This window comes from Aquarana catesbeiana, linkage group LG03 (assembly GCF_042186555.1).
Source record: "Aquarana catesbeiana isolate 2022-GZ linkage group LG03, ASM4218655v1, whole genome shotgun sequence".
Taxonomy (NCBI): domain Eukaryota; kingdom Metazoa; phylum Chordata; class Amphibia; order Anura; family Ranidae; genus Aquarana; species Aquarana catesbeiana.
Window position 1 is genome coordinate 547,430,021 of NC_133326.1, and position 26,893 is coordinate 547,456,913.

Genomic DNA, 26,893 nt, shown 5'->3' on the forward strand with positions numbered 1-26,893 from the left:
GGTTCGCCTTAATATCCATACCAGACCCAAAGGGTAATGGGCTGGGGGGAGTGGGCAACATTACATTACAGCCGTAAGCAGTTTTAGATGACTCTTTTTCCTTTAGAAATGTCATTTTGTGCAGGGACTGTTCTAAACACGGGAAACACGCGCCACTTTACAGGCATACTATAGACACCCCCCAGGCGCAATATTTAAAGGAATATTTCACTTTTATTGTTTCACTTTAAGCATTATTAAAATCACTTCTTCCGAAAAAACTGACATTTTTAAAACTTTTTTTTGCATTGATCCATGTCCCCTGGGGCAGGACCCGGGTCCCCAAACACTTTTTATGACAATAACTTGCATATCAACCCTTAAAATTAGCACTTTTGATTTTTCACGTTCGAGTCCCATAGGTTTTAACGGGGTTCGAGTGTTCGCACAAATTTTTGGTCTGTTTGCATGTTCTGCCGCAAATCGAACCGGGGGGTGTTCGGCTCATCCCTAATTACAGGCAAGCAAATCATAGGTGAAGATGGTTATCTTTTAATAGCCATTCAAACCCCTTTGTGTCAAGTTGTGTGCATGTTATCAGGCCAAAATCACCAGGGTATGTAAACTTTTGATCAGGGTCATTTGAGTAGTTTGTGTTGTGATTATGATTTAAAAAGAGTAAACACAGTTGATTGATAATAAATGGCTTCAGCCAAACACTAACCATGAGTGAAAGAAATGTTATTGTGTTATCATTCATATTCTCTGAAAAATGGGCAAGAAATTATAAATTCTGCCAGGGTATGTAAACTTATGAGCACAACTGTACAGGAAGGTGTTGGTATACAGGGGTAGGAGGGGGTATATACCGGGAGGTGTTGGTATACAGAGGTAGGAGAGGGGGTATATACAGGGAGGTGTTGGTATACAGAGGTAGGAGAGGGGGTATACACAGGGAGATGTTGGTATACAGAGGTAGGAGAGGGGGTATATACAGGGAGGTGTTAGTATACAGAGGTGGGGGGGGGATTTGAACAGGTAGGTGTTGGTATACAGAGGTAGGAGGGGGTATATACAGGGAGGTGTTGGTATACAGAGGTAGGAGAGGGGGTATATACAGGGAGATGTTGGTATACAGAGGTAGGAGGGGGTATGTACAGGGAGATGGTATACAGCGGTAGGAGGGGGTATATACAGGGAGATGTTGGTATACAGAGGTATGAGGGGGTATATACAGGGAGGTGTTGGTATACAGAGGTAGGCGAGGGGGTATATACAGGAAGATGTTGGTATACAGAGGTAGGAGGGGGTATGTACAGGGAGATGTTGGTATACAGAGGTAGGAGAGGGGGTATACACAGGTAGATGTTGGTATACAGAGGTAGGAGAGGGTATGTACAGGAAGATGTTGGTATACAGAGGTAGGAGAGGGGGTATATACAGGGAGATGTTGGTATACAGAAGTAGGAGGGGGTATACACAGGGAGATGTTGGTATACACAGGTAGGAGGGGGTATATATAGGGAAGTGTTGGTATACAGAGGTAGGAGGAGGTGTCATTGGTGACCTTGCTGCTCCAGGCAGAGGAGATCCAGCGTATGGGCGGGATCAGGCTGACAGGTAGGCGGGGAAATCTCAGATTGCGGCGCGCCTCCTTCTCCCGGTGATGGTCACCTGACCCGGAAGTGGGTGTTTCTTCGGTCAGCTGATCTCGGTATAAGACGAGTGCCCGGCTCTCTGTATCATTGTAGATCTTTGACTCTTCGTCTGTTCACCATGGCGCTCAGCGATGCCGACGTCCAGAAGCAGGTGAGTGTGTGCAGGGCCTGGGGTGGGGGATGGATGATGGGGGATGGATGATGGGGGAGCTCTCCTTTTTGGTGGGTCAGATGATGTTATGGGGGGATCCCTGCAGTGAGGCCCGGAGGTGAGCGGGCGAGTCACAATACATTTCTTCCTGATCCTCCACATTGTCAAATTGATAAAAACAAAAATGGATAATTGCCACCACCCCGGAATGTAGGGGGATGGGTGATGTCTATCCTAGGGGGGGGAGATATACATGGGGTCTCCCCGGGGAGGGGGAAGGGCAGACTGGATACCTCTGAGAATGGTGGGTGGGGTGTTCCTTGTATCTGTATGGGGATCTCCTGTGTCGTCTCTGTATGATGGTGATGTCAGAGTGAGGGGTGATAGTGGTTCTGTTTTGGGGTCGTCAACACACTCACTGTAATTCCAGATCATGAACATTATAAAGCCCCCCGCCCAATCACAGTGTGGCTCTGTGTGAGTCGGTGTCATGTGATCGGAGTGAGAATTGGTGACGGTCACATGATGTAGGTTCCCCTTTGTGGTCATACAATGTATCATTCTTCTTGGTGCGGCCCTCCTCCCCCTGGAGGTATTTCTGTGATCCCAGCCCTGGGCTGATTCTGTCTGCTGAAGGACTACAGCTCCCAGCATGCTGACACATCCTACACATGGCTGCTGATATCACCTGATCAGTAAACACAGTGGGAGTGCAGCCTTTGTAGGGCTCTGTAGTGTTAAAGGTTGCCATTGCTGGCCTCTTTTAGAAAATGCTCAGTTCCTGGCTGTTTGGCTTTGTGTCTGGACCCAATTAAGTGTGTTGTAAACCACACCTAGAAAAGACAAAATTTCTTCTCTTGTTGCTTATTCCTGATGAGCAACTCAAGAATAAAGGATCAGCATGACAGCCAGGGAATGGATCTTCTGTGAAGTAGATCTGAGCAGTGGGAGGATCCATAACACTCAGACAGTTTCGCGTTAGATGACATTGGAAGCTTCTAATTGGAACGTGGAAAGGGCAGCCATGAGTTCGGAGCCTCGGCTCCCTGATAGATTAGGGTCAGTAGGTTGCCAAGCCAGCACCGAGCTGAATGCTGGTCTTCTGGGCTGCATTTCCAGGTGAGCAGATTGCCTCTTGTTGACTGTAAACAGTGATGTCAGCTCACTCTGCTCCTGGCTGGATCTACCGTCAGCCTGAGCTAAGATGACATCTGGCTGGAGCAGGAATCGCATGTAGGATGAGGCCGGCTCTTTATTTAGGTAATAACAGAGTCTGTCCCTCCTGTAAACACAGCGCTGTGATGGGCATCTCAGGTGTACAGACAGGTCCTCTTTATGACGCTGATATTAGTAGGCTTCTAGCAACCTGTGATTTCCTGGCTCCTCCCACAGCGCCATCATAGAAGATTCTTATCACTGGCAGTATTCGATTTATTAAGGAGAATCTACTGTGCAGACTGACCCCCATCATTCACCTGTGTAATGTCTGTAGAACTGAGAATTCTGTGCACCAGATGAGACCCCAATTATTACAGAAAGGTTTATAGTAAATATGCTATACATTTCCCTGTTGTAAATTTTGTCATCACTTTCTATTATGGTAAACTGTTGCCAGTGAAGCAGGAAGTGAGTGGAAATCACTAAAATGGAGCCCCAGAGAGAAGTAAAACTGACCGGGGTTCTCATTTCCTCACCATCCCAAATCTTAGGTTGGCTGGATGTGCACTTTAAAGATAACTTGTCAGGGTGCTGTCCTCAACCTTACTAGAGACCCTTTTCCATATCTGTGACGCCACACAGATATTGGCATAGTAATGTTGTTGACTATTCCTGGCCAAAGTCACAAGAGTGATCCTCAACCGCTCGCCAGGGACACTGTTGCGGTTGTTTTTTTTTTATTTTTTTTTTTCAGTGCCATTCCCTCATTAAATGCTGTAGGACCTACAGAGTGACCCCCCCCCCCCCCTCCCCATTCACACCTGAATGATTTCAAGTGCATTTCCTGAAGTGTTTCACAAACCTCAAGATTTCTGTTTAATTCAATGGTGTCCATTCACACCTGAGTGCAAATTCATAAAATTAAGAGTTCCTCCTCTCTAAAAATTAGGGTAGAGATGCACAAAAAAATTGCTCCAAACTTGTCACTCCGCTCAAATGTGTATGGGTGAGCCATATGAAAAAAATAGCTGCACACTGCTGACTCCATTCAATAAAAGTCCTTTATTCCTCTGACATGGGACAAACGGCTCAGGGACTTGGGAAACCAGTTAACGCGTTTCACACTAAGTGCTTAATCCTAATTGGGATTAAGCACTTTTTTTTTTTTTTTTTTTTTTTTTTTTTTGTGTTAACTGTTTGCCAAGTACCTGAGCTGTTTGTCCCATGTCAGAGGAATAAAGGACTTTTATTAAATGGAGTCAGCAGTGTGTGGCTTTTGCTTTTTCTTTTGGTCTTGCACGGTGGAGAGCCGGGCCTGTACCTGCCTGATTTCTTATAAGTACATACACCTGAGCGGTATATTGCCTTCTATTGGATATGGGTGGGCAATGCTGGAGCAATATTCTTCTGGTTCAGTCATGGTGCCTTGGGAGAAGGTAAGTGGTCTCTTGGTGTTCATGTTGTTGAGGATTGTCTGACCACAGACCAGGGATTGTGAGGCCTGGTTTGTACTGTGAGTGACCTTCAGTGTCTTCTGTTTCCTAAATATCTAGTGTTGTGAGTGACTACAAGGAGGTGTTGTCACTGCCCTATCACCAGCCTTGTCTTCTGCTGAGCGTACACTTGCTGTGGGTTCCACCTCCTACCATCTTCAAACTTTACTTTTTTTTTTTTTTTTAACACCTTTGCCACCTGCACTTCAATGTTCTCCTCTGATCCTTTTTTAAAAATCTAATTGGTAGATCTGTGACCTGACTATAGGTTCCAATCCTACACTGTGCATATCAATTAAGCCTCAGGAGGTAGGCAATGCATTCAAAGTGTGTGTATATATTATAATTTTACCCCCCCCCTTCATTACAGGATATCAGGTCAAAGATCATCTACTGATATTGATGGCAGACAGCGCAAACTTTGGTCTTTCGGGCTCATTCACACATGGTGCGGTGAATGGTGTTTTTCTACACAGGATCAATGCAGGTCTCTTCCAGGCCACTATGAAAAAATTGCTTTCTATAGGCTTCAATTACATATCAATGCTGGTGTTGTGTGGGGAAAAATGCAGCCTTGCTGCATCTTTCTATAATGTGCTGGAAGTTGCTATGGCACAGGGCACGGCACCTCTGTTCAAAGACCTGCATGGCATATAAACTTCTAATTGTTAAACTTTAAAGCATCATCACTGCTACACAGTGGACATTATCGCTCTGTGATAGGAGCTGGCACTCGATGGGCTTATGCAGCTTTGCTCCGCAGCCATTTGCTTCCTCAACCGCTGGCTTCATTCACAACACTGATGCTCTGGTATGGTGGGCCGGCAATCCATGATCTGGGCTTGCCATCCCAGCCGGGTGCAATGGGAGTCATGGACAGACCCCAGTCCTGTCATTGCTGGCATCACTGTGGCTAGGAGTGGGGAAGGGCTGTGAGCAGGTTAAGGGAGATGCAGGGCTGTAGAGCAATAGGAGTGGGTCAGGGGAGGAGCGGAGCTGACGGGTGGAGTGGAACCCCTGGCAGGAAGTGGCTCTCAGTGAGACCATGGCGGTGTAGACTTGAGCCTCCCACTCTGGGATCCTCCTACAGGATCACTGGGTTCTGGTCCAGGCCGAGCTGTGTGGGGAACAGTAATCGGTGGCGCTGGCCCTGAGCTGGACAGCTCAGTCAGTGCCACATGTCAGTGAAGACTAAAGACTTATTTGCAAAATTTTATAACCAAAATGAAGAAGAGGGGTGTGTGGTGTACTTCCCCCCCCCCCCCCTTCATGTATTTGGCAAAAAATTAAAAACCTGCAGTGATTAAATGCCACCAAAAGAGCTCTACCCGTGTGGGGGAAAAAAAAAAAAAAAAATTCATATGGGTACAGTGAAAGACAATTGCACGATCATGCTACAGAAGTCTGACAGAACTGAAAGCTGACATTGGCCTGGGCAGGAAGGGGGTGAAAGTGCCCAGTAGACAAGTGGTTAAACCAAAAAAAAACCTGGCTCTTAACTTTTTTTTTTTTTTTTTTTTGCTGGGTTCTAGATTCCAAGCAAATTTGTCAAGCCCTGCTTTACAGGATAATTCTGGTCATACATCTACAGTAAATCGATTTGATTGTTAGATGCATACAATATGGTGAAATTGTGATCTGCCATGCCCATTGGTTCCTTTTCTGTGCAAACAGTTGTTCAGTGATTGAACAGTGGCCACAAGTGTAACGGCAATCAGTATATTTCAGTCTGTTTTATGTTAAATGTGCAGTTTTGTAGTCATTTGCCCCAAAAAGAAACTGACTGAAAATCCTGTTTTAAATGTATGAATGAGTCTTGTTGGTGCTTATTGAACAAGCTGTCATAATTATTTTATTTATTTTTTTTTTTTTATCAAATTTGCTCTCCGTTCATCATTGATCAACATTCCATTGGGTGCATTTGCTGTCCTTTTACCAAATTGTTCTATTGAACAGAAACCTTGTGTCATCCCATAGACACCAGTTTAGATTTGGGATTATTATGTGTGGATCTGAATCTCAGTGGCTGTATGGCCTGAACCAATATGAGTGTTTAACCCTCTGGTCTGTTGTGATTGATCCATCACCTCCACACTGGTGTTGAGTACAGAGGAAATGAGGATGTCGATGTTACATTCCTCGCTACAGTGTCACAGATCTCGTCTCCCTCTGACCTGTTGAGACCCCACCCCTCCCCCTTCTTAATCAAACAAGAATTACTTTAATATATCAATCCAGATGGTCTTTATTTTAGTCTTTAGCCAAAAAAAATGATCATTGCCTGTGAAATGACTAAAAAGCCATGTCCCTATCTGATAACCTCCAGTGTGTAAGCCATGCCTTGTGTCTTTCATGCTGATGTCTTATGTTCTGTGTTCTAGATCAAGCACATGATGGCTTTCATCGAGCAGGAGGCCAATGAAAAGGCAGAAGAGATTGATGCCAAGGTGAGTGTCCAAGGAAGAGCAGGGCTGCTACCACCTGTAACATACTCTGCTTATCGAGGCACATAGTCGGTCCAGTAGTTTAGAGTATTTCAGGAGAATTTGATAGAGGAAGTAGTGTTCTCTAGCAGAGTCTTTTAGGAAAGGACAGTGAGAGGAAGGAATGAAGTACCCCAGCAGTGCAGAGTATTTCAGGAGAGTTGGCTGGAGGAAGAGTTTTCTAGTGTGAAACGCTGTTTTAATCTAAGAATACAATTTTTGATTCTTAAACTGCAACCTGTGACTCTTCTCAGGCAGAGGAGGAGTTTAACATTGAAAAGGGTCGTCTTGTGCAAACGCAGAGGCTAAAAATCATGGAGTATTATGAGAAGAAGGAGAAGCAGATTGAGCAGCAGAAAAAAATGTGAGTATAATATGGCCACCAGGAGTGCACCCTTCACCTGATTTAATTCTGCAGATTGCTGGATATGTGATGTGTGGTGTTCCCCCCCCTTACCTCCTTGTTCTCCTTGCATATTCCTTTCTCTCATTTTGTCTTTCAGTCAGATGTCCAATCTGCTGAACCAAGCCCGATTGAAGGTTCTAAAAGCTCGAGATGACCTGATCAGTGTAAGTAGATCTTCCTTTCTGTCCAGCACAGTTTGATGTAAGTGGAGCTCCCCCTTAGATTATCACCAGCCTCTGTACTGCATGGTGTTTGTAGAGTCAGTTTTGGCTCTGCTCACATGTACTGAGACTGGAGACTCCATATTGTGTGGGTGGCTTGTTCTGCCTCTGGTGGGAAGAATCATCTAAAGCTCTGCTATGTTCTGTCTTCTCCTCCTGTCGCTTCATTGCGCAAGTCTGTTTTCGGAGTTCATGAAAGAGGAATGCTCTGATGGCAGTAATGCTTAAGATTTCTGAACAGATTTCCACATCTTGCACCAGACATTCCTCTCAGAACCAAATAGAACTGTCTACTGCTCCCTTTTTTTTTTTTTTTTTTTTTTTTGTTGTTGTTGTTGTTTCCCTCTCCCCAATAGCCAGTCCCCAAACTTTCCCCATGTATAAACTCTACCATTGTACAGGCTCCTCTGCTGAAACTATTAGGTCTGATTTTTCACTGCAGGCTATGGGGTTGATTTACTAAAGGCAATTGCACTTGGAAGTCCAGTTGCTGTAGATCTTAGGGGGGCATGCGAGGAAAATTAAAAAAAAAAAAAAAAATGGATGATAAAATCAGCAGAGCTTCCACTCAAATCTAAAGCGACTGCACTTGTAGTGCAAAGTGGATTTGCCTTTTAGTAAATCAACCCCTAAGAGCTTCTCATAATGTGCATTAGAAGTTGGCAGGGAGTCAAAGCGCATGTCCCTTGCCTGGCTATAGCATATCAGCATCTACTTCCTTGTCCTGCCTATTTTAGTCATGAAGGCTGAACAGCATACGTGGGTGTAGTCTGTGTGATGAAACCGTTTGGGCACCCCGACTAGATGCTTCCTGCTCTCCAAACCGTTCCGAGCTAATACAGGCCTTTTTACCCCAAACACTACTGTTTACATTTGTACACAGATGAGATGTGAGGTAAAAACCAAAGGACAGACATTTGAAACTCCACTACAGGAAGACAGTTATACTGCAGCAAGTTGGCTCGGCTGCGCAAATTGCCGTAGGTGTTCATCTGTCTTTTTTTTTTTTTTTTATTTTTTTGGCTATAGCCGCTGGAGGCCTGTGCCGATGCACGTGGCCGCATTGTCCGCCGGCCACCTGCAAGCGCTCCCACAGAGCCAGAACGGCAGTCTGTCAATGTAAACAAACAGATCCCTGTTCTGACAGGGAAGTAGCGGGAGATCAGATTTTCCTAATGATCAGGAACAGCTCTCCCTCTCCCAGTTAGTCCACTCCCCAATGACACACTTAACACCTTGATCGCCCCCTAGTGTAAACCCCTTGCCAGCCAATGTCATTTATACAGTGATCAGTGGCTATTTTTGTCTCAGATTACTGTATTGTCAGTGGTCCCACAAAAGTGTCTGCTCCATCTGCCTCAATTTCACAGTCCCGGTAAAAATCGCTGATCACGGCCATTACTAGTTTATGGCTTTTTTTTTTTTTTTTTTTTTTTTTTTTTTTTATAAATATCCCCTATTTTGTAGACACTAACTTTTGTGCAAACCAATATACGCTTATAGTGAAAACTCTGCCAAGAATTGTAAAATTGTAAACTGATGAGGTGTGTGGTGGGGGTTTTTTTTTTTGCAAAAAAATAAACCGCAGAGGTGATCAAATTCCACCAAACGAAAGCTATTTGTGGCGAAAAAAGGTTGTCAATTTTGTTTGGGTACAATGTCGCACAATTGTCAGTTAAAGCAACACAGTTCCCTATCTCAAAAAAATTTTTTTAAAAATGGCCTGGTCGTTAAGGGGTAAATCCTTCCAGGGCTAAAGTGGTTATACAACTAGCCACCTGGACAATGTTGTGATTAATCGGGTAGTCTCACTTCGAGCTCACAAAGTACAATACATATTACAAGTATAAACGTATCCCCACAGTAGTTTGCTAGCAGACAATACAAACTGCTCTCAGACTAGTAGACAACAGGAAACCCAGGGTTGTCTAGATCTCATTAACCAGCTTTCTTTCCACTGAGTCCCAAGCTGGTGGGGACAACCATGGCCTCAATGTCCTCTGACATTACATGACAGGGCCTCTTCATAAATGCTTGTAGCTCCCTCAAATGCCAGTGCCCATAGTTTGTAGGCAAGAGGATAGCATTCTGTCCCCTCCAAAAGCCTCTGTCCTGGGTGAGTGTCACAATTCTCCCATTTTGGCAGGAGACCCCAGATGGGTTGACTTTGAAGTTAGTCTGTAGTTCCAGTCCCCCAATACTTGTACCCCAAACAAATTGTCCAGAACATAGCCTTACTCACCCAGCCAACCTCTGCCTCTCTCGTATAACATACCTGCTGCCAGTCTGCCCTTCTCCCTGGAGTCCTTTCAGCCGCTGAAAAGACAGGGTGGCTGGACTCACTCCATCATGCTGATGAGGATCTGGGCTGACTGCCCAGCATCCATGGGGTATACAGGTGGAGACCATAGTCCCATCCACTACCACAGGAAATTGATCTTTTGTTAGTTGAGACCAGCAGCACTTTGCCCTGTTGCCTGCCCTTCTGCTGGGTTGCTGTCAGTGGAGACCGCAGGCCAAGCTACAGTTGTGAGGTGCTGATTGCATTCTCTCCCTGGAGCTCCTGCATAGTTGATTGATGTGTGCAGAGGCCTGTAGTATTCTGCCTTGTTGGCGCTTCAGCTGAGGAGCCCACATCTACTCCAGCTAACTGTTGGGGAGGAAGGCCGGCTTCCTTCCCTCCCCAGCGGCAGATCCAGTCTGGGAGGGAAGATGGTTTCCTCCGCTCTGCCTGACTGTTGGGGAGGGAGGATGACCACCTCCTCGCTCACCTTCTCACCCTGGCCCCTGGAACTGCTGCAGGTGTTGGGCAGAGGTCTTGGATCCTCTGTCTGGTTGTCAGTGCTTCAGCTTGAGAAGTTTCTTGTAATTCCACAGATGCTGCTGGTGGGAAATCCCATGTCCTTGTCAGTGGTGTGGTAGACAGGCCGGCTGAAGTTGTTGGTGCTGGATAGAGCTCAGTGATCTGCCCTGATGCCAGCTCTTCCACTGGAGGCTCAGAAGGAAAGTCTTGGGAATTTCTAAAAGTCCAGGACACGGGCTGTCTGCACTTGGGCAGGTGACATTTTAATCCGTAACATCCCAATAGAAAGTCCAATTAAATTCATGCTTGCTGTGGCTGGGGAATGTGTATGACTTGGTCTTCTCCCAAAGCCTCGAACTGCAGCTGGAAGGATGAGCTGGCCGCTTCATTTCCCATACTAATAAAAAAAAAAATATATATATATAATTTTTTCCCCCCCGGCTGCTGGACTGACTTATTCCTCCAGCCAAGCTCATCTGTGCAGAAACGGGTTTGTCAAGGTCAGTCAGCACTTGCTACATCTGCCATAAGGGCTCTGCTTCCATAGGTGCAGGTGAGCAAAGCACACTGTTACTTTGCTGACTATTTTGCCAGTATTTCAAAGCTGTCAGCTGGTACTTTCTGATGGTCCCAGGCAAAGGGAGCCCATCAGCCGTCTGTAGGTGATCTCCAGCTCCCATTCCTAATTGGCTAGAAACTCCAAATCTTCCAGGGTACTTCTGAGACATTCAGCATCCGCTCTCTGTACTCAAGATTTCCTCTAAACGCCACTTCAAACCGCTCCCAAAGTCAGGGTCCTTGGGCAGCCTCTCTAATAACAGCCCCAGGCCACCGTAGCCAAAGCCTGCTGTTGGGCTGTCCATGGGCACACTTGGGCTACATACCAGTGGAGGGCTCTAGCTCTCATCCAACCGCATCTCTGCCTGGACCAGCCTGCTTAACTCTGCTTTTCATTCCTTGTGCAGTTGTTTCCCCTATAACAGCATTTGCAGTTCATACTGCGACCAGTACCTTTCCTGGAGAATTCTTTTGCTGGTGTCACTGCTCACGGGCTAGTGTTTCCTTAGAGTTCCCAGCAGCCAGAATCATACCATCCCAGCAGGGTCTGCACTGACACTGGGTTCCCCCCCCTGTGCTGTATCCGCATCTCATGCAACCTCCTTCCAGATTCCTCTTCCATGGCAGCTGGTATCTGGACCTTGGAAGGAATATAATTACAACAACCAACATACTATAAACATTACGTTAAACAACTAGTCACCTGGACAAAGTTGTGACTAATCAGATATACCCGCTTCAGGTCAGACTGTTCAGCATCAAGCTCACAACATACAATACACATTACAAGTATAAACACATCCCCACAGTAGTTTGCTTGCAGAAGTAGGTGAGTTAATTAGCACAATTAACAATACAAACAGTGATCTCAGACTAGTAGACCACAGGAGACCCAGGGTTGTCCAGATCTCATTAACCAGCCTTGTTTTCGCATAAATCTGTCCACTGAGTCTCAAGCTGGCAGGGACCATCATGGCCTCAATGTCTTTGTTGCATTACATGACAGAACCTCTTCTTCAAATGCCAGGGCTCTTAGTCGGTAGGCAAGAGGTGCATTCTGTCCCTGGTGAGTCATACATGCAGACTGTGACAGTGAACCCCCACTTCTTCAGACTGGCATCCACCCATCGAGGCATTTCAATATTTGCATCCCCCCCTCTCTCCAAGAGCGAGCTCACTGTTTGCATCAGGGCTGGGGGCTCTTGAGAGGAGTACTAAGGCAGGGTGCTGTAAAGCTATGTATAGTATCCTTTTACCTCTCTTCCACAAGCCATGATCTGCTTGTGTTTAATAGAAAAGCACAGAGACCCAGTGATGACTTGGTCTGAAAAAAGTATGTAATAAGAACAAGTTTTTGTTTTAAAAATTTCATTAGAATGTTGATTTGGGGGCGGGAAAAAAATGAACCAGAAATGGCAAGCTGAAACAGAATAAATTTTAGCTTTTTGCTGAAAATAATCGTGGTTGTACCTCAGTGATCTGAGCTTTACTGGTAATCAAGAGCCAAATATGCCTAATTGAGCTGTGTATGGCCACTGTTTGACTTGCGTTTGCATGTTCACTCACTGGATTTAACACACCAGACTTTTATGTCCCGTGTTGTCCATTCTTTAACCGTTCATTATTCTCTTAGGATCTCCTACATGAGGCGAAGCAGCGGCTATCACGAGTGGTAAAGGACCCAGCACGGTACCAGGCCTTGCTTGATGGACTTGTTTTACAGGTAAAGGTTGGATGTAATTTATCTATACTCTATAAACGCATAGAAGTTCTCCATTTCTAACTGATCTCCTGCCTGTCCTCAGGGCTTGTACCAGCTGCTGGAATCCAAGGTCATTATCCGATGTCGCAAGGAGGACATGCCGCTTATCAGGGTGAGAGCCAACAAGATGGGGCAGAAGATGGGTTGTACAAGGAAAATTGTGCTAGTTTGTCAGTTATACAGTGATGGAGAAATGGGTCATTTGACATGCATGGGGATACCCAATTAGCTGTGTACCCTGTGCTGGCTTTCATCCTAAATGTAAGATAGGTATTGGGCACAGTAGGCATACAGGCCCAGGAACTTGTACAGGGATGGTGGAACCCCTCATGGGCACAGCAGGTGTGTAGTGCAAGGAGCCCCCCTCATAATGGGCACAACCAGTATGCAGACCACGGATCATGGCAATCCCACATAATGGGTGGGATTTTTTTCCGACCTGGGAACTCGGCGCAGGATTGGTGAGAACCCTTCATAATGAGTGTTGCAAGTGTGCAGATCCAGGAACTTGATACAGGAAACTTCTTAAAATCCCAAGAGACAAACTGGGGGAGTGGTGGCTCTCCTCCAGCATCTCCCAAACACTGAAATGTAACTTCCTTGGCAGTGTGTCTTTTGTGAAACAAGTATAGGGGAGGTTGATGTCTCAGTAGCCAGTCACTCTTCTACACTACCATGGAAACAGATGGGGAGGGAATGAATCATTGCAACTGGAAAGCCTGACTGTTATTCCATCATGCTCTCTTAAACAAAAGTTTTGTGTCTTTAATGTGCTGCTTATCTTCCTCTTCTAGAATTCAGTACAGAAAAATATTCCCATCTACAAGGCAGCAACGAAAAGAGACGTGGAAGTGGTCATTGACCAGGATGGATACCTGGCCCCTGAGATGTAAGAACTCTGCAAATTTTCAATAAGACTATGGTAGTGATAGCACACCCTTCAGTCCCCTTTTTAGAAAAATTCCCTTGGACGGTTACCACTAGAACAAGTGTTGCTATTGCAGGATTGACGCCTCCCCTCTGACAGCAGGTGGGGGGTTCTTTTCCACACACCCTTTGTCACGGTTTAAAAACAGTGTGGCTCTGCCCACGCAGCTGCATCCTTCAGATTCCCGGGAATTAATAAAATATAAGTACCGTTTGCTGCCACGATGGAGTTAGTGGGCTGCAGGGGCGCTTATGAGAGTCTGACTTGCGTCATTCTCCCCCACCTGAACAAAAGCTCTCCCTGAGTAGGGGGAGGAGTCGGAAGGATCAGGATCAGCGGATGCCGCTCCGTTCTCCGCCGCCTCTGTACGGCGCTCTTTTTCGGGGGGGGGGGGGGGGCAGACGGCACAGTGGGAATACGGAGTTGGCTGACTGCAGCTGTCAGATGCAAAAAGGGGCATGTAAGTGGTGACACAGGCATTCCCTTGGCACATTTACTGAAGCATCAGGCTGAGCATTAATAGCAGCAACAGTTGCTGGACTATTTGCTCAAGCAGTGAATGCTTGGGTTTTTTTTTTTTTTTTTTTTTTTTTTTTTTTCCCCCCTGGTAGTACCTCTGCATTTGTGCATCAGGCTATGGTTAGAAGGGGAGGTTAGAAACACCCCAAAAAAGGGCTTAAAAGGGACTCCTTCATGCTCTAAACAGCCTAAACTCATCTCTACAATGGCATCCTCCCCTTAGAGTCCGGGGTGGCCGGTCAGAGTAAGCAATTAGGGCTATGAAATATTGCAATTGTTTTCAACACTGCAGCCCCTCTCTATTACTGTAGCGAGTTTTTCCTCAAGCCATGATAGGATTGGCTAGCGGCTTTTATCGCATCCCAGAATGGGCTAAAATGCAACAGACCCCTTTCTATTACCCAGGACCCTCAAACTGAGGATCTGGGGGTGGGAGAAGGCTGAATTTCCCTCAGGGGACCGTGAAAAGGCTGACTACTCCTCTTCTGAGGGGTCAAATGCGGGGGGGAGGGGGATCAGCTTCACAATCTGAAAGATTGATGGTGCATTTCTTACTGAATTTATTCGCTCCACATTTTTACTATTCTTTATTAAGTCAGTTGATATGCCCACTCTTTGTTGGGTTCACTAAAGCCGCACATGTCTTTCCTGTTTCCTGTCCATTCATTGCTGGAAAGGCTTATGTATTCTGAGTGGGATCACCCAGATGAGCTGCTTTTTTTTTTTTTTTTTTTTTTTTTTTTTTTTTTTTTTTTTTTTTCCTTCTCCTCATCCTGCACTAGCAGCAATTGGTGTATGTTAATCCTTGAGAGACCAGTTTAAACAGGTGCTCAAGTTTATTCCTGATCGGCAGGCCCAGGATTTAGTAGTACCAACGGCATTATGTTTGGAAATAGCTGCCATGTGATATTCTATGCTTCAAGCCTTGCACCTTACGCTTGGGCTGGTGCATAGAATCTTATGGTTAAAAAATTGGTCAGCTGAAGCGTCATGCAAAGCTTCTAGCTAGTTTTTTCCTTTTCACCCTGAATGGCTGTTTGGGGATGATTTGGATAAATACATGCCAAAACTTTCTAGTGGAAAAAGTACCCCTTTGCTAGTTAGGAAGAGAAGTAAACATTTCATTTAAACGGGCTCCTTCTCCAGTGCCAGGAGCATCTGCCTCCAGGGAGTCATGACGGCCTTCGCCATCAAGTTCAAGAGGGAAACTGAAGCCTCCTTATGAGGGAGCACCCCTGCTCACTTGAGTGGGGGGGGGAAAACTTCTGCGATTCTCAGGGGTCTGGCAGGAAGTGTCGGAGCCTACAGCCACATCACCCTGAAAGCGCCCGATCTTGTCTGATCTCAGAGGCTAAGCAGGGTTGTACCTGGATGGGAGACTGCCTGGGAATATCAGGTACCGTAGGCTGCAGATGGGTGACATCTTCAAGAACTCAAGCGTACAAACTTGAGTTCCAAAAGTCCCTGTCTCCTCGTTTACTCAGATTCCAGAGGAAAAGATGTCTTTCCAGCATTGGACCATCTTTTGTCTCAAAAGATTGATCTTAGTGGTTCCCATGCAAGAGCAGGGATTGGGGTTTTATTTAAACCTTTTTCACGGTACCAAAACCAAATGGGTGTGTTGGACCCATTCTAGATCTAAACTGGTTTCTGAATATCTGCTCTTTTTGCATAAAGTCACTCTGATCAGTGGTCTCCATCCTAAAAGGTGGAGAACTTCTGGCATCAATAGACATCGGGGATGCCTACCTCCCATGTGCCTATATTTCCCGCTCACCAGAAATATCTGTTTCGAGGTCGAAAATCTTCTTTTTCAGTTTATAGCTCTGTTTTTGGTCTAGCTACTGTACCTTGACTATTTACAAAGGTCCTGGCCCCTCCTGTAGCTGGATTAGGGCCCCAAGGTATAACTATTTATTTAAAGCTTACCTAGAGGATCTGCTCTTGATAGACCAGTCGGTAGCCCGCTTAGACCAAAGTATGATCTACCGTCAACTACCTGGAATACCTAGGTTGGATTCTCAACCTAGAGAAATCATCCTTTAATAACTATCAAGGAGGTTGGAATACTTGGGTCTGTATATTGCTACAGCCCAGAATTCTTGCCCCAGACGAAGATCAGTGCCATGAAGGAACTGATTCAGGTGGTCAAGGCAAAGGCGAATCCTTCTATTTGACTTTGCATGAGGTTGTTGGGAAAGATGGTGGCTTCATTCAAGGCCGTTCCTTAGGCTCAGTTTCATTTGAGGCTGCTGCAAAACAGTATCTTATTGGCTTGGAACAAGAGGGTCCAGGCTCTAGATTTCCCAATGTGTCTGTCTCCAGAGTGTTTCAGAGCCTCAGTTGGTGGTTGATAACCAAGAATCTGCAGAAGAGGAAAAGTCTTTCCTACCTGGAAGATGGTAACAGATGCCAGGCTTTTGAGTTGGGGAGCAGTCCTGGAAGAGGTTACTGTCCAAGGGGAAATAGTCCAGATCAAAGATGACCCTTGCCCATCAACATTTTTGGAGATTTGGGCAGCGCGCTTGGCCCTGAGGGCCTGGATGTTCGGGTTACAGAATTGTCCTGTCAGGATCCAATCCGACAATGCCAAAGCAGTGGCCTATATCCATCACCAAGGGGGCATGAAAAGTCGTGCGGCCCCGAGAGGTGAATCCTATCTTAACTTGGGCAGAAAACAAGGTACCCTGCCTATCGGCAGTCTTCTTTCTGGAAAATTGGTAGGCGGACTACTTGGGTCGCCAGCAGTTGTATTTCCGGGAGAATACTCCCTTCACCCCGATTATCTTCCTGGCAATATGCCAAAGATGGGGGATCCCAGACTTTGATCTGTTTGCGTCCAGGTTCAACAAGAAAACCGACAACTTTGTGTCAAGAACAAGGGATCCGCTAGCATGCGGAACAGATGCCTTGGTGTTCCTGTGGAATCAGTTCTTACTAATTTATGCATTTCCTCCTATTCTACTGCTTAGCAGGATCAAGCAGGAAAGGAGATCGCTGATTCCTGTGGCCCAGAAGATATGCAGAGATCATAAGGATGGTGGTAGGGGACCCATGGACCCTACCACCACATCCAGACCTTCTCTCGCAAGGTCCGTTATTCCAGCCTACCTTACAAATGCAAAATTTAACGATTTGGCTATAGAGTCCCACATTCTGAAGACACGTGGGCTGTCGGGTCCAGTGATATTTACCTTCATTTAAGCAGGGAAGCTGGCTTCCAGAATCATAGATTAGAGTCTGGAAAGCATATGTCTCCTGGTGTGAATACAGGTGTTGGCACCCCAGAAAGTATGTCATAGGTTGAATCCTTGACTTTCTGTAGATGGGGTTAGAAATGAAGCTGGCCTTGTGTACTGTCAAAGGCCAGGTCTCGGCTTTGTCGGTATTTCAACAACCACTTGATTTGCATTCCTTGGTTTGTAGCTTTATTCAGGGGGTAACACGGCTTAATCCTCCGGTTAGTCACCCCAGAACCCTGGGACTTGAATTTATTTCTGTCAGCATTGCTAAAATGGCCTTTTTGAGCCAATACAGCATATTCCCTTGGCCCTTTTTGACAAGAACTATTTTCTGGTAGCCATATCTTCTGCAAGAAGAGTATCAGTTGGCTGTTCTTTCCTGTAAATAGCCATATTTGATTATTCACAAGGCTAAGGTAGTATTGCGTCCTCATCCTAACGTTCTACCGAAGGTAGTGTCTATCCAAACCAGCATATTGTTCTACCTTCACTTTTCCCAGAACCCTGTTCTACTGAAGCAAAATTACTACATTCTCTTGATGTGGTGAGGGCACTCAGTCTACTTTTGAAGGCGACTGCTCAGATTAGAAAAAAAAAAACAGATTTTTTTTTTTGTTGCCTGAAGACCTTAGAAAAAAGGATGGGCAGCATTGAAATCTACTATTTCTAAATGGATTCAGCAATTAACTGTTCAGGCTTATGGTTTAAAGAGGGAGATTCCACCCTCTCAAATCAAAGCACTGTTGGTGCTGTGTGGGAGTGCATCACCAAGCCTCCATGGTTCAAATCTGCAAGGCCTCAACTTGGTCTTCAGTCCATACATTTTCCAGATTCTATCAGGTGGATGTAAAAAGACATGGGCGCAGTGTGCTGCAAGCAGCAGTAAAAGTCCTCTGATCTCATGGTGCCCTACTTTTGTTGTCTCCCTCCCCTCATGTGGCATTGCTCTGGGACATCCCACATAGTAATTACTATGGCTCTGTGTCCTGTGATGTACGATTTTAAGAAAATCTATATCTATATTATCTATATCTCCTTTTCTTTGAAGTACATCACGGGACACAGAGGTCCCTCCCTTCTTTCTGGTATACACATGTATTGCTTTGCTACAAAAACTGAGATACTCCCAGTAGTGGGAGGGGTTATATAGGGAGTGGACCTCCTGTCTTAGGGTGTGCCAGTGGCCTATAACCCACATAGTAATTATTAATATGGCTCTGTGTCCTGTGATGTACTTCAAAGAAAAGGATTTTTACAGGCAAGCTGTTATAAAAATCCTATTTTTCGGATAATTCTCTGTAAACCCTAGAGATGGTTGTGCAAGAAATCCCAGTAGATCAGATTTTGAAATACTCAGACCAGCCTGTCTGGCACCATCAACGATGCTATGTTCGGTCACTAAGATCCCCATGCTGATGGTCAGTTTGACCGTAAGTTGTCTTCATCTCGTCTAAATGCATTGAGTTGCTGCCATGTGATTAGCTGTTTAGCAGCCAAGTTGGTGTTGCCAAGCAGTTGAACAGGTTTACCTAATAATAAAGTGGCCTGTGTGTATGAAAGAGTTCTTGTCTGCTCTGTATGGTGGCACACCACTGGGCTGTGTGCATCAATAGGTACGCAGCATGGTTTGGCTCCGGCCCCTGCTCGCAAAATTTGATTGACAGTGGCAGGAGCCAATGGCTCCTGCTGCTATCACTGCAGCCTGTGACGAATGCTGATGAGAGCTACTGCATTGGGTCAGGTAGTATAAAGGGTGGTGAGGGGGCAGTAAGGCTAGTGGGTTAAAAAAAAAAAAAAAAAAAAGTTGAGCCTTTTAGTTTTAGAACCACTTAAGTCACCAACACCAAAAAAAAGCATACAGTTCAGTTGGTCTGGGGCAGTGCCTCAACGGTACTTAAACACGGAAGAGGCAGCAACAAAAGTTGTGTGTGTGGTGGGTTGTTTTTCTCCCTTCGCCTTTCAGGACAGCACCTTGGAGAGAGCGTAGCTCCACCTCTTAGACAGGAAACACTGCGTGACAACGCCCCTTTAAAAAGCAGCTGCTTCCACCATGCCATCAGTTTTAGTGTTTCCTCCGCCATGGTGGAAGCACTGCTTGGGGAACCAGAGGGGCTGCGCTCTCTCCAAGGAGAGGGTTTTGGCAGGACCTCCACGTTTGGATACTCAGACCAACCCAGCTCCTTCCCTTACGTGAGGAGGGTGCTCCGGTGTCCCTTCCTTCTCCGGCTCACAGGAGTAATGGTCTGCCGGAAGTTTTCCACCCGGGGTGTTCGGGGGGCTGCGGTTGTGCTCAGTAAGAGCGTCCATGCCAGGCCTCTGCATGGCGGCGCCGAATCCCGGACAGCAGGTGATGTCAGTTCCGGTGGGCGGATACTTCCGGCGGGGCGTAGCAGCGATTGGTTCCTGCTGCTGGAACGCAGGAGGAAGGGGCGGGTCCTCTGGCCGGGACTTCCTTTTGTTTGGCACATGGAGCCTAGTACACAGTGCAGCAGCTGCGGATTGCACTATGGAGACAGCGGAATCGTCAGAAGCAATGGCGGATGCAGGCGCCCAGGTTCCCGGCCAGGCCCAGGTAGGAGAGGTGCGGTGGCACCTCTTTCCTTTTATATCACTGGGTGTTTTATCTTTGATGTGGTTATTCAAAACCTGCTGCTGTCTGCTATGGGGTAACAGTTTCCATTAGCAGTTCAGCAAAGGAGTGAGACTCTGGGCACTTAGGGTGTTGGCTGGAGGTACTACTTTTCTCTGAAGCCTTAGTTCTAAAGGACCTGGGTTTTTTCTTGTTTCTCTGTTTCAGAAAGCTACTGCCAAATCAGAGAGAACAGGGAGAAAGTGCCCCTCATGCAAAAATCCTTTAAGGGACTCTTGGCCCAAACCACTGTGCAAATCCTGCATTGTGGATTTAGTAAAAGAAGAATCCTCACAAGAGTGCAAAGAGCTCTTATCTTCTGTGAGGAAGGAGTTAGCAGAGGCCCTAGGGACAGTGCGTTCCCTTGTAAAGCACGGCCAGAGTTCCAGCCAAGAGCAGAGTTCTCACTCCAGTTTCCCTCAGTCCACTTCCAGACAGGTGGAAAGTGAGTCGGAGGAGGAAAGGGAAAGCATTCCACCCTCAACCATTGATTCTGAGGAGGAGGAGGTGGAAGAAGAGTCAAGATCATCTAGATATAAGCTGTCACTTGAGGAGGTGGATGAATTACTCAAGGCAATTTATACTACCCTGGAGATCCAGGAAGAAAAGGCTCAGCTGTCTGTGCATGATAAGATGTACCTGGGGCTGGAGGAAATTAAACACAGGGTGTTCCCTGTGCATAAAGTGTTAACAGACACTATTAAAAAGGAATGGAAGAACCCAGAGAGAGGACAGTTTTTTTCTAAAACCCTCAAAAGGAGGTTTCCTTTTGAGGAGAATGAGGAACTATTGTGGAATAAAAAACCAAAAATAGACGCTGCCTTTTCTCAAGTATCTAGGAAGACTGATTTAGCTTTTGAGGACATGGGTATTCTCAAAGATGCTATGGATAAGAGGGCAGATGGGCTACTGAAGAAAGCCTGGGACTCATCTCTAGCTAATCTTAAGCCAGCAATGGCGGCTACGGTTGTGGCTAGGAATCTGGAGTGCTGGTTAGAGCAACTTAAAAATCATGTTGTGGCAGGTACCTCCAGAAAAGACTTATTGGAGTCCTTCCCTACCCTGCTTAAGGCAGTAAAATATATGGCAGATGCCTCTGCAGAATCTATCAGGATGTCAGCCAGGTCCTCTGCGCTTGTTAACTCAGCAAGAAGAGCACTCTGGCTAAAGACCTGGTCAGGGGATTCAGCTTCTAAAGTAAAACTGTGCGGAATTCCCTTTTCAGGAGACCTGTTGTTTGGGCCAGAACTAGAGACTGTCCTTGACAGGACAGCAGACAAGAAGAAAGCTTTCCCACAGAAGAAGAAAACGGTACAGCAGAGGAAAAATTTTCGTCCTTTTCGACAAACCGATAAGGAAAAGGACCACACACAGAAGAGACCCTGGTCTTCTCAGAGAGGAAGAGGTAGAGGTGGGGTACTCTTTAGAACCCCAGAACAAACCCCTAAAAAACAATGACCATCTAGTAGGGGGGAGACTACAGGACTTCTTACCAATCTGGGAAAAAACAACAAAGAGTCCTTTTGTTCTGGGGTTAATCAAAAAGGGTTATCAATTGGAATTCTCACAAAGCCCCCCAAGTCGGTTTTACATCACAAACCTGCCAAAGGATCGGGAAAAGGCTCTGGCCATGAAGTCTCTGTTACAGGAACTGATGCAACAGAAGGTCATTTCCCAGGTTCCGAAAGATCAAGAGGGGAAGGGGTTTTACTCCCACATTTTTATGGTCAAAAAGCCATCAGGAAAGTTCCGCCTGATTCTCAATTTAAAGGTGCTAAATCGATCCATAAAATACAAAAAATTCAGGATGGATACGATTTTCTCAGTAAGGAATTTGCTAACCCCCAAATGTCATATGGCTTCCATCGATTTGAGAGATGCCTATCTCCATATACCAATAGCGCCCCCATCACAAAGGTTCCTGCGTCTTGCAGTCAATCTGGGGGGAGGGGAGATTTGGCACCTGCAGTTTCGGGCTCTGCCTTTCGGTCTTTCCTCTTCTCCCAGGGTATTCACAAAAGTGATGGCGGAATCTTTGGAGCCCCTGAGACTGAAGGGGATTTCAATAGTACCCTATTTGGACGATCTGCTACTGTTTGCAGACTCAAGGGGTCAAGTAGAGGTCAACCTACAGACAGTTCAAACACATTTAAGAGGTTTGGGATGGCTTCTCAATCTTCAGAAGTCAAACTTAATTCCATCTCAAAGGGTAAGGTTTCTGGGGTACGAAATAGACTCGATAGAACAGAAAATTTTTCTACCCCAGGAGAAAATAGAGAAGATGCAGTTGACCCTGATAACACTTCAATCCAACGCAGAGATCTCTGTAAGACAAGCCATGTCTGCTCTGGGTCTGTTGACAGCAGCAATTCCTTCGGTACAGTGGGCCAGGTTGCATTCCCGTCCTCTGCAATCGGATATCCTGATGAATTGGTCATACCAGGAACCTCTGGAGAAGAAATTCAACTTGGGGGCAAGAGCAAAAAGGTCTCTCTGGTGGTGGAGGAACCTAGGAAACGTTTCAAAAGGGCTTCCTTGGGTCTTTCCGGTAACCAGAAGGCTGACTACAGATGCCAGCGCCTGGGGATGGGGAGCTCACCTGGAAGAAAAAACGGTTCAGGGAGTTTGGACCAAACCAGAAGCAAGAAGATCTTCAAATTGGAGAGAGTTAAAGGCTGTTCACTTAAGCCTCCTCTCCCTCCAGGAATTTCTAGTGAATCAACATGTCCAAATATTGTCAGACAATATGACGACAGTATTATATTTAACAAAGCAAGGGGGCACAAAAAGCAAAACCCTAATGGGTCTAGCGCATCAGATCCTAAGATGGGCAGAGAACAATGTGGCCTCTCTATCAGCAGTCCATCTAAAGGGGACGGAAAACACCTTAGCAGATCTCCTCAGCAGGAAAGAAATAAGGGAAGCAGAGTGGTCTCTCAATCAGGAATTATTCGAAAAGATTTCCAAGAGTTGGGGTCATCCCCAAGTGGACCTCTTTGCAAAAGAGGAAAATGCAAAAATACCAGTCTTCTTCTCTCTTCAGAGACAGGATCAAGCTCTCGGAGTAGATGCGTTAGCTCACAAATGGGACTTCCATCTGTCCTACGCTTTTCCCCCGTTCCAACTGATACCAAAGGTGTTAGCCAAATTCAGATTGGAGTCCACGGAGCTAATATTAATAGCTCCTTATTGGCCAAAAAGACCCTGGTTTTCAACCTTGATGAACCTCTCAGTGAAACCTGCTTGGAGATTACCAATCAGGGCAGACCTGTTGAGTCAGGGCCGAATTCTCCATCCAGATCCAGCTTACCTCAAACTAACAGCTTGGTTTCTGAAGAACAAATCTTAAGACGGAAGGGTTTATCAGAGAGGCTTATTTCTACCCTTCTTGCAAGTAGAAAAAAAGTGACGAGAGACATTTACTTTAAAGTCTGGAAGATCTATAATTCTTGGTGTTCCAGTAAAAACTTTGATTTTCGTACCACATTTTCAGTTTTGGAATTTCTTCAAGAGGGATTGGAGAAGGGGTTAGCAGCAAGTACGCTCAAGACGCAGGTAGCTGCTTTATCAGTTTTTTTGGAAAGAACCCTGTCAGGGGAACCTTTAATAATCAGATTTTTTAGGGCAATGGCAAAAGTAAAGCCTAGACCTGTTGTTAGTTTTCCCAAATGGGATTTATCTTTAGTTCTTCAGGGTCTAACTATGGCACCGTTTGAACCCATAGAAGAAGCATCATTACGTTTCTTGACGTTAAAGACTATTTTATTGGTAGCAGTAACTTCCGCACGTAGAATTAGTGAGTTACAAGCCCTTTCAATTAAAGAGCCCTTCATGAGATGTCTACAGGATAGGGTAGTCTTAAGGACGGATCCAGCATTTCTACCAAAGGTGGCTTCAGTTTTTCACCGTACACAGGAAATCATTCTCCCTACTTTTTGTCCTGTACCTTCGGGAGCAGGAGAAGAAGCTTTCCATACCCTTGATGTCAGGAGGTGCCTGCTTAAATATCTGGAAAGAACAAAGGAAATCAGAAAGTCATCCTCACTCTTTGTTTTAATGGAAGGTACTCACAAAGGAGGTAAAGCTTCCAAAAGCACCCTTGGAAGATGGTTAAAGCAGGCCATCAAAGAGGCATACATATCTTTGGGTCTGGAACCTCCGGAAGGGGTATTACCTCATTCTACTCGAGCAGTGGCGGCATCATGGGCAGAAAGGGCTGGGGCATCTCCTGAGCAAATCTGCAAGGCTGCCACATGGTCCAGTTTTTCGACCTTCATAAGGCACTACCGCTTGGATCTACTATCAGCCTCGGACCAATCATTTGGTAGGAAGGTTTTGCAGGCAGTAGTCCCACCCTGAAGTAAGTTTCTCGGTTATCCTCTCCAAGGTGCTGTCCTGAAAGGCGAAGGGAGAAAACCTTAGTTAGACTTACCGGTGACGGTATTTCTACGAGCCTTTCAGGACAGCAGCCTACTTCCCTCCCTTGGTTATCATATGTAAAGTATAATTATAGGACCTGGTAATTGTCTGATTATATTTTCCAGCATGTCGGAGGATTTCTCGGTAACAACTGATGGCATGGTGGAAGCAGCTGCTTTTTAAAGGGGCGTTGTCACGCAGTGTTTCCTGTCTAAGAGGTGGAGCTACGCTCTCTCCAAGGTGCTGTCCTGAAAGGCTCGTAGAAATACCGTCACCGGTAAGTCTAACTAAGGTTTTTTTTTTTTCACTCCGATACCAAACCCTATTAAACCCCTGGGATCCTGTACTTATAGGGTGCAGCATTTGGCACTCCAGCGTGCAGAGATCATGGTGCTGAAACTACTGGTCTGAGCCAGGCAAGCATGATCTTACAAAGAAATATGTTCACATCCAATTTGCCATAATAGCAAGCTGTTATGTAAAGTAAGTAACCCATGGTGTGTGAAGTGTGCTGTAAACTATACTAGGCAATTGGGAATGGCCTCTCTGAGGACTTCAGTCACTTTAAAACCTGGTCGGTTGTTGCATCACCAGCCTGAATAAACCTGAAAGAGTTGTATGTGTTTCTCCCTCATTGGAGTACTTTTTCTTGTCGTTTTTTTTTTTTTTTTTTTTTTTTTATAGTGCTGGAGGTATAGAGCTTTACAACGCAGATGGCAAGATCAAGGTGGTGAACACACTGGAAAGCCGGCTGGACCTCATCGCCCAGCAGGTGCGTGTTTCTGGATAGTAGATGTTCTTTTATCTATGGAGTATTTCAGGAGAGAAGCATTGAATGGAGAGGAAGGAGCAGAGTCTTCCAGCAGTGCAGAGTATATTTCAGGAGAGAAGAGTTCCTTATGTAGGACAGGTCTGAGGATTGTGACCTTGATTTTATAGTAACAATACTGCTTTTCCCTTTCTTTCAGATGATGCCAGAAATTCGAGTTGCTTTGTTTGGGGCAAATGCAAACCGCAAGTTCCTGGACTGAGTGATTCTATATACTGCCCCCTAGTGTACAGAAAAGTGAAATTCCTCAATATTTTAATGTTCTTTCTTGTGTCATATATTTTTTTTTTTTTTTTTCAGTTGTTGCAGTCTATGAGCTTGGCATATTTTATTTGTATATAGAAGTGGCCTCTGACAGGTGCTGTGATCACATTCCTAGAATTTAATATATATATTTTGTCCTATGTTTTACAGTGAGTCTGAAGCCTCTTTTCTATAATGGAAGAATTAAAGAGGTCAGGCTTCCCTTGTAGCTTTGGTCAAACGCGCCCCCCCCCCCCCCCCCCCCCCCCCCCAAAGCTTGTGCCTCCTATGAAAGCATATAATATGTACCAGCTTGCGTCTGCTGGTGCTCTGATGAGGAAGGAGCTATGTGGTCCAGCACAAGCTGTAGGACAGGTTGTGCCTTGTAATAACAGCTGCGTCATCTTTTGCTTCCTTCGGTGCTTTTGTCAGTGTTCTGCCCTGAATTGGCCCTTGTGTTACAGGCCTGTCCCAGTCTGGCCTTCTGTGATAGCAGCAGTCATATGTGAGTTTTGTCTTTTATTTATTACATTACCTGAAACTGTCTGATCCGCTCCTTGTCTAGATGTGTTCACAAAGTAACTCCAGCCAAATGGCTAAAAGAACTAACATAAATAAAATCCAGATTGGAGGATGTATTTGCTTAAAGTGATACTAGACATACAATGTTTAGTTGCTGTCATCCCTTCTATTTATGTATAAAGATCATGCCACTGTATTTTAATGTAATATAAAAAAAATATTCAGCTGTGTGTGTGTTCATTAATCATTGCTGTTCAGAGGTCACATGACACTTCCTGTTCTCTAGTGAGGATCTGAGGGAGGCATTTCTATTTTTTCCTGCTGATGTATGTATGTGCACAGCAGTCTCATACAAAAAAGTTTCAGAATGGAGAATTAAAATATAGCAACAAAGTGTTAATGCTGATTTACATATCTATATTTTAGAGCAACTGTTTATTTTATTTGTAGTAACATGGTGTAGTCGACTGCTCCTAGCTTCACATTGCAAAGATCTATGGAGAAGGTGCTGACAAGCACAGACTCTTTTATACCCCTCCCAGCCTGTGTGTATGTGCTGGGGCTAACAGGGAGGTAAAGCCTCCATTAATCCCCATCTTATCCTGCCCTGGTAGTATTTTAGCAATACAAGGGGGAGGGGAGAGAATTGTCCTTTTACCACTCTGTAGATGTGTTACTCTAGAGTCACATAGGCTGGAAAAATTAGCATGAACAGCTTGGAAAGGAACTGGAGCTTGCTTCTTGGCAGTAAACATCTAGTATACACAATCTCAGGCTGCAGTGGTGACACACAGAAGGAGGGAGTGCCAGGGAACAGCAGGATGAATGAGTATGAGCACCATGTAATATAGCATATATTGACAGTTTTTGATTATTTGGGTTTAATCTGA

At 45.5% G+C, this 26,893-nt stretch overlaps 1 protein-coding gene across 1 annotated transcript; it reads left to right on the top strand.

The window, feature by feature from the left end:
• The first annotated feature begins 1,630 nt into the window (after positions 1-1,630).
• On the top strand, positions 1,631-26,233 carry ATP6V1E1 (ATPase H+ transporting V1 subunit E1). Its single transcript, XM_073621563.1, has 9 exons — positions 1,631-1,788; positions 6,821-6,886; positions 7,177-7,286; positions 7,426-7,492; positions 12,544-12,633; positions 12,716-12,784; positions 13,467-13,561; positions 25,094-25,181; positions 25,378-26,233. The coding sequence occupies exons 1-9, from the start codon at positions 1,756-1,758 to the stop codon at positions 25,438-25,440; spliced, it is 681 nt and encodes a 226-aa protein (XP_073477664.1). The 5' UTR covers positions 1,631-1,755; the 3' UTR covers positions 25,441-26,233.
• The last annotated feature ends 660 nt before the right edge of the window (positions 26,234-26,893 follow it).